At 44.6% G+C, this 12,770-nt stretch overlaps 1 protein-coding gene across 3 annotated transcripts in view; it reads left to right on the top strand.

Annotated features, from left to right (window-relative positions):
* Positions 1-12,770, top strand: part of LOC116982592 (cadherin-11-like) — a 109,844-nt gene that overhangs the window by 84,751 nt on the left and 12,323 nt on the right. For all 3 annotated transcript variants that reach the window (XM_033035867.1, XM_033035866.1, XM_033035869.1), the window contains one exon: positions 8,680-8,816. In XM_033035867.1, the coding sequence (XP_032891758.1) occupies positions 8,680-8,816 (137 nt within the window). The remainder of the gene's footprint in view (positions 1-8,679; positions 8,817-12,770) is intronic.

Raw genomic sequence — 12,770 nt, 5'->3', positions numbered from 1 at the left:
ATTATCAGATTTTATTTCAGACTTCCAGCATTGTATTCATTTTAAATGTTCAATTTTAAATGTTTCTTTATTTTGCGATAGTTATTTTACATTCAATATGTCACAGCCTGCTTAAATAGAATTGTTTCAAATACAAATTGCAGTTTATAAAATATTCTCACACTGCATCGGTTCCTGGTTGATGAAGTTTTCAACATAATTTTGCTGGAGAGAGCGCAGAGGAGATTCACCAAGACGTGACGTTGATTGGACGACTTAAATTTTAATTGAGTTTAGTTTCGAGATACAGTGTGGAAACAAGCCCTTCAGTCCACTGTCTCCACACCGGCCAGCGATCCCCGTACACTAGCACTATCCTACATATTAGTGGCAATTTACAATTTTTACTGAAACTAGTTAGGCTACAAACTGAAGATAGACACAAAATGCTGGAGTAACTCAGTGGGTCGGGCAGCATTTCTGGAGAAAATAAATAGGTGACGTTTCGGGTCGAGACCTTTCTTCGGATAACCTAGAAACCTGTATGTCTTTGGAGAGTGAGAGTAAACCGGAGCACTTGGTTTACTCCCACGGTCACAGAGAGAATGTACAAACTCTGTACGGACAGCACCCGTAGTCAGTTTCGGGCTGGGGTCTCTGGCACCGTTAGGCAGCAACTCTACCTCTGCGACACCAAGCCACACCTCAGAAGATAGGCAAGAACTTAATTTAGCTTTGCATCTGAGGGTTAGTTATCCATGGAGCGCACATTACATTAACCCCGGAACTGTCTGATTGAACAGCCTACCTGCGTCTTCAATTGGCCTTTGATGTGTTGTATCCCATCTTTGTTGTCAACATACTGGACCACACAAATCTCCCTCCACCTAAGTCTCCAATCCCTCTCCACTTAGATAATGAATTCCCGCTGAAACGGACCATGTACAAAGTAGATATTGTAGTTGCAGTCTTCTGCAGCTGTAAAGTATGGCTTTAATTAAACTGGAAGACAGATTTCATCTCTCTTTATTGCAAATATGCAATGTAGGATTAGCATTCTCACTTCTACTTCTACATCAGTGGAAATGTAATTGTAGAACAGGGCTGAATATTACATTTCAAGGTAAGTGAATTGCCAAAGTGGGATTTTACAAATCTCGTTTCACAACTTTTGGAATGAGATTTTAGCAGGTTGCATGGTGTGTTCAGCACTCCAGTAATCCCAGCTGTATTTGATCTGTTTGACAACAGTGCTTTGCAAATCTAAGCTCCCCTGAGGGAGAGTGGGAAGCAGCTAAGAGCAGGACACATTGCTTTCCGTCATAAGACTGACTGTTCCCCGTCTCCCCAGACGCAGACGGAGCTGAAGGCACGGCCAGACTCGCAAACCATGTTGAGTGTCTGCAGGCAGCCGGTCTAACGTAGATTAACTTATATCCTCTGACTGAATAAAAATGGAGCCTGGCTTTATTTGCAGAAGGACGGGGATTGAATCAGAGCTGCTCCATCCGTAAAATTGTTGGGTACACAAATTCAAATCCTACACAGAACTTCTTATTGATTTGAGAGCTCTCTGCAAAAGTGCTAGGCGCCACTGTTAACACACTGGCATATCTACTAGGTTCCAGCTCTCACTCAACCTGTGTGTGTGTGGCGAGTTTGTGCACACTCGTGTCTGCATGCACACAGACATGTCATAGACTCACATAGTGCGGAAACAGGCCCTTCGGCCCACCGGGTCCGCGCTGACCATCGATCCCCGCATATTCACACTATCCTACACCCACTAGGGACAATTTGCCAAGCCAATTAACCTACAAACCTGTACGTCTTTGGAGTGTGGGAGGAAATCGAAGATCTCGGAGAAAACCCATGCAGGTCTTGGGGAGAACGTTCAAACTCCGTACAGGCAGCACCTGTAGCCGGGATCAAACCCAGGTCTCTGGCGCTGCATTCGCTGTAAGGCAGCAACTCTACCGCTGTGCCACCATGCCACCGTGGTGTGCGCTTGTCTGTGTGCTTGTGTATGTGGTTGTGTGTGTCTATGCATGCTTCTGTGTCAGTGTGTGTGTGTGCACATCTTATATACGTTTGCAGCGATATTGCATCTTTATGTCAATGTGTGTGTATGTATCTCTGTGTGTATTCATGTGTCTCTTCATGTTTGTATGCACGCCCCTCTGTGTGTCTGTGTGTCTCTTTGTGTCTTTATGTGTGAGTGTGTGCCTCTTTATGTGTATTCCTCTGTGTGTTTGTATGTGCATTGCGTGTATGTGTGTCTGTGTATGTTTGTCTGTCTGTTTCTCTATGCGTCTGTGTGAGAGTGTGTCTATGTACACATTCTGTGTGTATGTGTGTCTCTACATGCGTCTGTATGTTTGTCAGTGTCTCTTTGTGTGTGTGTGTGTGAGAGTGTGTCTGTGTTTGTATATGTATTGTATCTTTGTGTCTGTATGGGTGTCTGTGTCTCGGTGTTGGTGTGTGTGTGAGTGTGTGCTGGAGTGCGCATTCTTCGTTGTGTTTGTATGTGTATTATATCTTTGTGTGACTGTGCATGTGTGTCTGCGTATCTCTTTGTGTGTGTGTTTAAAGGTGTGCTGTGCGTGTGGACTTGTGATCCTCCCTAGGCAGCGTAACCTACCCACGGAGAGTGTGTGAGAGGCATTTGCAAAACAACGTGCTCTATGTGTGTAATTCCATATTAATCACGTTATGGAAAAAATAATGATGTGAACAGCATGGGTACTATCGACATTGGCAACTGGTCTGCAAGCAGCATTCATTAAAGTGACACATGCTTCCTCTTCTATTGAAAGCAGCCCAGCCTCCCCTTCCATTTGGTGGGGGCGTGGGTCCAAAGCTGATGGTTGGTGCAGATACCCAGCACTGGCAGTGCCAAGCCTCGATCACCAGCATAGGATTCAAAGATCCACAGCAGTCTTTAACTTTCCAAAATGCAAGCAGCTCAGTGATTCCTGCAAAATACTCAAAATGGAAGAGGAGATCATTTGCAGCAGCCTTCCTTTAGAGGTTCCCTTTCCTCACTTCTCTTTGTCAGCTTTCACCCTTCTTACTCCAGGGTGGCACAGTGGCGCAGCAGCAGAGTTGCTCCCTAACAGCACCAGAGGCCATGGTTCAATCCTAACTATGAGTACTGTCTGTACCGAGTTTTCCCTGTGACCGCGTGGGTTTCCTCTGTGTTCTCCGGTTTCCTTCCACACTCCAAAGACATACAGGTCATCCCTTCTGTGTGGGAAAGTGCTAGTGTACAGGGGATTGCTGATCAGTGCTAACTTGATCGGCCGAATGTCCTGTTTCCGCACTGTATCTCCAAAGTCTAAAGTAAAGTCTGAAGATGGGTCCCTGCCTTAGAAACATAGAAACATAGAAAATAGGTGCAGGAGGAGGCCATTCGGCCCTTCGAGCCAGCACTGCCATTCATTGTGATCATGGCTGATCGTCCCCTATCAATAACCCGTGCCTGCCTTCTCCCCATATCCCTTGACTCCACTAGCCCCTAGAGCTCTATCTAACTCTCTTAAATCCATCCAGTGACTTGGCCTCCACTGCCCTCTGTGGCAGGGAATTCCACAAATTCACAACTCTCTGGGTGAAAATGTTTTTTCTCACCTCAGTCTTAAATGACCTCCCCTTTATTCTAAGACTGTGGCCCCTGGTTCTGGACTCGCCCAACATTGGGACCATTTTTCCTGCCTTGAACATCATCAGTCCATTTCCCTTCACTGATGCTGCCTGACCCATTGAATTTCTCCAGCACTTTGTGATTCCAGCATCTGCAGTCTCCCTGAGAAGTGAAGAGTTGGGTTTGTGGTCAACAAAGTACCGATCTGGAATAGTTAGTGGATCGCTGAATTTTTCTGCTGCTCTTATGAAGTCTTATGGATATCAGACAATTGCTGGACCTCAGACTCTCTGTCGCTCTTCCCAGCTGTTATCAGATAATTCCTGGGCTACCAACCACCTCATTGGAGACCCTTGGACTATCTTTAACCGGACTTTATCTCATACTAAATGTTATTCCCTTTACCCCCGTGCCTGTGCACCATGGACGGCTTGATTGAAATCAAGTATAGTTTTTCCACTGACTGGATAGCAGGCAACAAAAAAAACATTTTCACTGTACCTCGGTACACGTGCCAATAAACAAAACTAAACTAACCATATATAGTCTTTCCGCTGACTGGATAGCACACAAACAAAAGGTTTTCACCGTACCTTGGTACATGTGACAATAAACGAATCAAACTCCATCTCTATCCTGTAGACAACATTAAACTTTCCTGTCCCAATTACTTAAAAATAGTTTGCCAAACACTATAAATGAGGATGGAGCAGTTTAAAATTAATAGGCGTATGAATATTTTACAGATCAATGTTCCATTACATGATTAATAGTCACGAAAATGTGCCACATATATTATCGCTAATATTAATTCTCAAATCGATGACAGTTGGTCCAAATCACACGTTATTTCCATTTCTCACGTTCCCTCTTCACCTTGACTGAAGTGCCACGCACAACATCTCTATCTCCTCTCACTCCCCCACTTCCCCATTGACAGCTGGCCTTCCCAGCTGCTTCCAAGTATTCCACCATCTTATCTTAAAGCAACCGAGATGTTTAACCCTTGCATGGCCTGTAGGTTCAATGGTATCTGTGTCCTCTGGGTCAGGCCACTGAGGGCAGAATAACAGCAGGTGAGATTCACCGGGTCTCGAATATGTTGTATGGTTCAATGGTTCTTTTATTGTCACGTTTACCAAAGGTACGGTGAAATACATTTTTTTGCATAAAGATTTGTGCGATTATTGCCATACATAAAGACAACCCCAGATTGAGTACTCCATGCATGGAAACAGCCCACTGAGTCCATATAAGAGTTGCCAGATTTTGACGTCATTTTGCACAGTTCAGGCTGCAGCTGGTCATAAAGGCTCGTTGCAGCCGTCCCCTCATTCAGATTGCCAGCGAGCCGTCCTTCTCTCCTCTCCGGGCCTTCAGCCTTTATGCTCTGTGGAGGCTTCTCCTGCAGCCGACGTTGAAGACGCGAAAGTTTAAACCCGCTGGTTCTCCCACCAGCGTCCACGTCTCTCCTCCATCCACTCCCCAGTCTTTGGGGGCGAGCGGGAGACGAGCCTTGGACCTACTCCAGGCGGGGTCTCCTGGTTCCGCCACTGGCTGTCTGTCAGGATTCAGCGACCGATCGCACGGCCCTCCCAAGTCCTAACACATTTCTGATGGAGACGCGAGGTAGCTGCAGATGCTGGTTTACAAAAGAAAAATAAACAGATTGCTGGAGTAACACTGAGTCAATGACCATGCCGAATAAGATGCCCTGGGTTTGAGGTGAGAGGGGTAAGATTTAATAGGAACCTGAGAGGCAACTTTTTCACTCTGAAGATGGTGGGTATATGGAATGAGCTGCTAGAAAAGGTACAATAGCAACATTTAAAAGGGATTTGGACAGGTACATGGATTGGAACGGTGTAGAAGGTAATGGGCCAAAGTATGGGCAAATGACATTATCTTTGATGGGGCATCATGGTCATTATGAATGAGTTGGGCCAATGGGCCTGTTTCCATGTTGTTTGAATCTGAGTCTTTGAGTGAGTTACATGCTGGAATCTAATTAAGGAATTTGGGGCAGTTATAGCTAGAAAATTAGATACTAAAATTAGATAGGATTGAGTTACAAGCTGGAATCTAATCCAGGGGTTTGGGGGAATGGCGGAGGGGAGTTTGTATCTTATCAACAAGCATTCATGGCTTACTGAGATCGGATTGAGCTGTTCTGAGGGGTTTATATATGGAACAAAAGCCTGGAATCTAATAATGTAATTATTGTTACTCTGCTTGTAACTCAAGTCAGCAGTGTGTTCCCTGCTGATACAGGGAGACACGGATGATTAAATGGAAAGTATTCCGTTTTGCAGGACTACCATCCATCAAATGGATTAGCTCAAGAGATCTCAAAAATAATTCAGAGAGCAGCAGGGAGTCTGAATGACCACCTTAGGTCTTTATTTAGCTCTGCAGAACTTCCATTTCCACAATCGCTCCTGGCTGTCTGTCACTCTCTCTAGGTAAACAGCTAGGAACAGTTTCTTCCCCTTTGTTATTAGGCTTGTGAATGGTCCTTCCATAAGCTAGGGTACTGTCCAATTCACCTCTACCCCAATGCGTACATTAGACTCTACAGTATATAAGGAACTGATGCGCCTTACAATGCTGAGAACTATATCCTGCACTTTGTATCTTCCCACTTGCTCTACCCATTGTACTTGAGTTTGGCTTGAATTTGTTTATGTATAGTATTATCTGCTCTGATTGGAAAGCAAACAAAAACAAAGCTTTTCACCTTGGTACACGTGACAACAATAAACCTGAACCTAAACCTTCTGAACCCCAACCTAGTTTCTGTTCTTTTGCAAATATATCCACAAAATCTCTCTCATTAGATGAGATTAATGTAGTTTAATAAATAACAGGTAGTGGGTTATTGTTCAGTATCTAATTAGGTTAGGGTTAGAAACAAAGAACTGCAGATGCTGGTTTATAATCAAAGATAGACAAAAAGTGCTGGAGTAACTTAACGGGTCAGGCAGCTCCTCTGGAGATGGAGGATGGGTGATGTTTTGGGTCTGGACCCTCCTTCATACTGAAAGGGAGGTGAAGAGCTCCAAGACCACGAGAAATTGCACGGAGAGTTGTGGATGTAGCCCAGTCCATCACATAGACCAGACTCCCCACCACTGACTGCATTGCTGCCTTGGAAAAGCAGCCAACATAATCAATGAGTCATCCCACCCCAGTCATTCCTTCTTCTCCCCACCTCCCATGGGGTAGACGACACAGAAGCTTGAAAGTGCGCACCAACAGACTCAGGAACAGCTTCTGCCCCTCTGTTGCACGGGACAGCTCTAAAGTCTAAAGGAAAGAAGAGGAGTGAAATGTAAAGCTGGAGGGACACAGGATGGAAGATGACAGGGGACGAGGAAAGAAACGAGGCTTTGCTCCATCCCAACCTCTTTTTATCAGCTTTCTCTCCACCGTTCCATCATTCTGCATAGGGGTCCTAACCCGAAACGTTGTCTGTCCATTCCCTCCACAGATGCTGCCTGACTCTCTGAGTTTCTCCAGCACTTTGTATTTCACTCAAGATTGCAGCATCTGCATTTTTTACATCCATTTCACGTCTGTCTTCCGTTTCCTGTTACATCTGTTTAGACTTTAGAGGTACAGCGTGGAAACAGGCCCCTTGGCCAGCCGAGTCTGTGCTGACCAGCAATTACCCTGTACACCAGCACTATCCTACACACTAGGGACAATTTACAATTTTTACAGAATCCAATTAACCTACAAACCTGCAAGTCTTAGAAGTGTGGGAGGAAACTGGAACACCCGGAGAAAACCCACGTGGTCACAGGGAGAACATAGGACACTCCATACAGACAGCATCCGGAGTCAGGATCGAACCCAGTCTCTGGGACTGTAAGGCAGCAGCTCTACCCCTGCGCAATTGTGTCGCCCCAAAGGCCTCTGTTACAGCTCCTTTTGAACCATCTTGGTGACCAGCGTATTATGTGATCAAATGGATGGGAAATGAGGAATGCTGGGCAATGTAGAGCTGCAGTTACGACCTATATGGGGTCTGTCAGACTCCATTCTAGACTCTTGATTTATTTTTTGCTTGCAGCAGGGATCTGCGTGCTAATCCATTTGATGGATGTTTAGCCCTGGGTGTGAAACACTTTCCGTTTAATCATCTTATGTTTCCCTATATCAGTAGCCAACAATTGTTGCTAACTTGAGCTAAAGCTGAGTACAGCTCCTTAGATTGGCATCATATTATACCACATTCCAGATTGGAAGAGTGAAGAGATAAAGGTGACCAGTTTAGTTTATTTATTGTCATCTGAAGGACAGTGAGGTACAGTGAAAAGCTTATGTTTGCGTGCAATCCAGTCAGCCAAAAGTCAGGCACTTGGGCGGCACACTGGAGTTGCTCCCTCACAGCCCCAGTCACCCGGGTTCGATCCTAACCTCAGGTGCTATCTATACGGATTTTGTACGTGGGCCGAAGGGCCTGTTTACATGAATATCTCTGAATTAAAGTAAATTGAAGTCAAGAGTGTTTTATTGTTATATATCCCAAAACAGACCAATTAAATTCTTACCTGCAGCAGCACAACAGAAGTGTAAACATATATGTAAATAAACATGTAACAGAGAAAGGGCTTATATATGAATACAATCAAGCTGTTCACAGTGCCCAGATAAAAGATAAAAGGTACTACTCAGTGCAAGGTATAACATTGAAGTTGGAGAAAGTGTGATAAAAGATAGTTTGAGCATCTCCAGTGAGGTAGATGGAGGACAGGTGAGTCCACTTCCTTGATGAAGCCTTGACGGCTTGGATGAAACTGTCCCTGAATCTGTAGGTGTGCGTTTTCAAACTTCTGTTTACAAACGTTAATGGGAGAGGGGAGAAGAGGGAGTGAGACTGCTCCTTGATTATGCTTGCGGCCTTGCTGAGGCACCATGAAGTGTAGTACTGAAGTTCGGTTTTGAGAGGTAAATTTGATATGGGAATGTTTCTATGCTGATGTCCACCTGAAACACATAGATTGCTCTCTTCCTTCCAAAGATTATTTCTTCTCTCGTTTCACTCCTCCCAGATATTCTATTGAGCAGCAGTCGTACATGGATAGATTCTTCATCATCAATGCCCAAAGCGGGGTTATAAAGACCACAGAACCACTGGACAGGGAGCTGACGGCCTGGCAGAACATCTCTGTGATTGCAACTGAAGTCAGTGAGTATCAAGCACATCTGAGTGATCCACGCATGAAGTTGGGTCAACAAAGATCATCCCAAAGACATGCGGGTTTGTAGATTAATTGTCGTTGGTAAAGTGGCCACTGAGGCGCAGTGGAGTTGCTGCCTTATGGCGCAAGAGAGCCGGGTTCAATCCTGACTGGGTGCTGTCTGTACAGTGTTTGCACATTCTCCCTCTGATCGTGTGGGTTTTGTCCGGATGCTCCAGTTTCCTCCCACACTCCAAAGACGTGCAGGTTTGTAGGTTAATTGGCTTCTGCAAAATTGTGAATTGTCCCTAGTGTGTAGAATAGTGCCTGTGTAGGGGGATCGCTGGTCGGTGTAGACTCGGTTGGCCAGTGGGGCCATTTCCACACTGTAGTCTAAATTGTGTGTGGGGAGTGGTTACGCAGGTGGGATAACATAGAACTAATGTGAAAGGTTGATCAATGGTTGGCATGGGCTAGGTGGGCTTAGTGATAGAGTAGGGGAACAGACCCTTCAGCCCAACTTGTCCATGCCGACCATCATGCCCCTTGTAAGGCAGTCCCATTTGTCCATGAATTACCTATATCTCCCTGAACCTTTTCTATCCATCATTATGTAAGATTACGGAAGAACCTTTATTCTGGTGAACCCACATAAAGGCTCTGAGGGAGAAGGGTCACAATTTAAGTTTTTTTTTGCCACTTTGTACTGGGTAGTTGCGATCTGACTTAAAAACCTTTCCTACTTCCGTTAAGCTCACACAATTCCTCTGCCCTTTTTTTTTTTGTCTGTTAATAAATTGAATTGTCCAACATGTCTCAAAAACCATGCTGCAAATTGCAGGGAATTATTGAGGGGATAAAGTATAGGATGTCTGTCCCTTGAAGATAAAAAGTAGAATGTAAGATGAGTTCACTCCAAAGTCAATTGCTTGTTAGAATAGAGATAAGAAACTGGCTTTGTTTGCTGGAAAGTCAATTAAAAAGTTCCTGAGTTTATCACCCAAGAATTTTCAATTACTTCAGAGAATAACTGCACTTTTCATTACATTTAGTTTAGTTTGTTTTAGAGATACAGCATGGAAACATGCTCAGCCCACTGAGTCCATGCCGACCATTGATCACCCGTTCACACTAGTTCTATGTTATCCCACTGTCTCATGCACTCCATACACACTAGAGGTAATTTACAGAGGTCAATTAACCTACAATCCCGCACGTTGTCGGTATGTGGGAGGAAATCGGAGGAAACTCACAGGGAGAATGTGCAATCTCCACACCGACAGCACCCGAGGACAGGATCGAACCTGGGTCTCTGGTGCTGTGAGGCAGCTGCTTTACCAGCTTTGCCACTGTGCTGCTCAAAATGTTCGAGATGCACATCAGAAGGATTCCTGCTCCCTCCTCCTCAACTGTTCCTTTCCACCCACTGTCCCGCCGGCTTCACTTCACTCCCTATCTTCCTTATCATGACAGAATGGCTACAGCAAGATCCTCTCAGAATGTGTGCATTTATAATAGACCATAAAACAGAACAGCAACAGGAACAGGCCCTTCGGCCCACAAAGTCCATGGCAAACATGACATCAGGTTTTATGTTTTCGGTTTATTATTATATGTATCGAGGCACAGTGGAAACATTGTTTTATATACATTTCAATCAAATCAGATACTATATGTAAACCCAGTCAAAATCAAATGGTGGGCATGGTGGTTACCTTAAATTGGATATTCCAAATTCAATGTTCCTTCAGTTTGCATGTGGCCTCGTTCTGGCCATGGAGGAGGTTGCTGATCTTCTAGAGTTTTCAATATAAAGGTATTTGGACTTTTAGACTTTATGGATACAGCTTGGAAACAGGCCCTTCGGCCCACCAGGCGATCACCCCGTATGCTAGCATTATCCTACACATTAGGGACAGTGTACAATTTGTAGAACTCAGTTATAGTTTAGCTTAGTTTAGACATACAGCGTGGAAGCAGGCCCATCGGCCTAACAAGTCCACGCCGACCAGTGATCACCTCATACACTAGCACTATCAGTTGCATTAGGGATAATTTTCAGAAGGCAATCAACCTGCAAACCTTTAGGATGTGGGAGGAAACCGGAGCACCTGGAGAAAACCCACCCGGTCACAGGGAGAATGTACAAACTCCATGCGGACAGCACCTGTAGCCAGGATTGAACCCGGGTCTCTGGCGCTGTGAAGCAGCAACTCTACCGCTGCACCACTGTGCCGCCCATACCTCAGATGTTATAAGCAGAAATAATCTCTGCGGTGTTGGCATTGATCATATTTAACATGGAAAACTGTAAGGTGTTACAGTGCACACGTACGTTTAGACAGCAGGGTTGTGTTGAGATGATTTATAATGCGCGCAGCAAATCAGCTCCCATAGGGTTTCCTGACACATTCTTAGGTCGTACCCCTTCATCTCCCCTGTGTGAGTTCGACACAGGGATTCTCTCAGTTAAATCCCCATTGTTTATTTTCCATGGCAGAAGAAAAATGAGGAGTTTTCTTTCCACTGCATACGAGCGAAGAACCTTAACCGGTTCAAGACTGCGCGTGGATAGACACAAAGTGTTGGAGCAACTCAGCGGGTCAGGCAACATCTCTGGAGGACATGGATCATTGATGTTTCAGGTTGGGACCCTTCTTCAGAAGTTGAAGAAGTCTGAAGAAAGGTCCCAACCCAAAACATCACCTATCCGTTTTCTCCAGAGATGCTGCCTGACCTGCTGATTTACTGCAGCAATGTTCCTGCTTCTGTGCTGTACTGTCTATGTTATGTGTTCTATAATTAAGATGGAACGATACATAGAACATTAACATAGAACATAGTGAATAGTGAAAGGCCTGGATAGATTATATTTGGAAAGGATGTTTCCAATAGTGGGAGAGTTTAGGCCCAGAGAGCACAGCCTCAGAATGAAAGGACGTACCTTTAGAAAGAAGATGAGAAGGAATTTTGTTTGCCAGAGGGTGGTGAATCTGTGGAATTCATTCCCACAGACTGCTGTGGAGGCCAATTGCTGGGTATTTTTAACACGGAGATTGACAGATTCTTGATTAGTAAGGGTGTCAAGTGTTATGGGGAGATGGCAAGAGAATGAGTGGTTGAGGGGGAACGATAGATCAGTCATGTTTGAATGGCGGAGTAGACTTGATGGGCTGAATGGCCGAATTCTGCTGCTGTGACATGAACTTGTGAACTCATCCATATTAATTCCATTTAGCAGTACTTAGTCGGTTGTCTATTCCTTGGTGATTCATTTGCTCATCTCCAAACTTCATAAATCGTGTGAGAGTACTTATCTCTCCACCAATCAATCAGGCAGTTCATACAGATTCTGACAAAAAAAATCTCCTGAATGTTTGAAAGTAAGAGAAAGATATTTATTTATCTGCGTTACTGCATTTACGGGCTTGTTAAGGTGCGGAAAGCAAGAATATCATTAAAAGGCACAATGTGTTTAGTGAAGTTTATTGTCACGTGTACCGAGGTACAGTGAAAAGCTTTTTGTTGCATGCTATCCAGTCAGCGGAAAGACTATACACAATTACAATTGAGCCGTCCACAGTGCACAGATACAGGATAAAGGGAATAACATTTAATGCAAGGTAAAGTCCGATTAAAGAAAGTCCGAGGTTCTTCAATGCAGAAGTGTTGGAGTAACTCAGCGGGTCAGGCGGCAACCCTGGAAAATATGGATAGGTGACATTTCAGGTCAGGACCCTTCTTCATGGGGGATTGCAGCGGTGGGGAGAAAGAAAGCTGATCGAGCTAGAATATTATTTTTCCCCTTGACATATGACAATTATCCATCCCGACCTTTTCACTGTACCTCCAAAACCAGGGTCACAGTTTAAGAATAAGGGGTAGGCCATTTAGGACTGAGACGAGGAAAACATTATCACCCAGAGAGTTGTGGAATTCTCTGCCATAGAAGGCTGTAGAGG

Source organism: Amblyraja radiata, chromosome 17, assembly GCF_010909765.2.
Source record: "Amblyraja radiata isolate CabotCenter1 chromosome 17, sAmbRad1.1.pri, whole genome shotgun sequence".
In the NCBI taxonomy this organism is placed as follows: domain Eukaryota; kingdom Metazoa; phylum Chordata; class Chondrichthyes; order Rajiformes; family Rajidae; genus Amblyraja; species Amblyraja radiata.
Note: the sequence above shows the minus strand (reverse complement) of the source record. Positions and strands in the feature narration are given on the sequence as shown.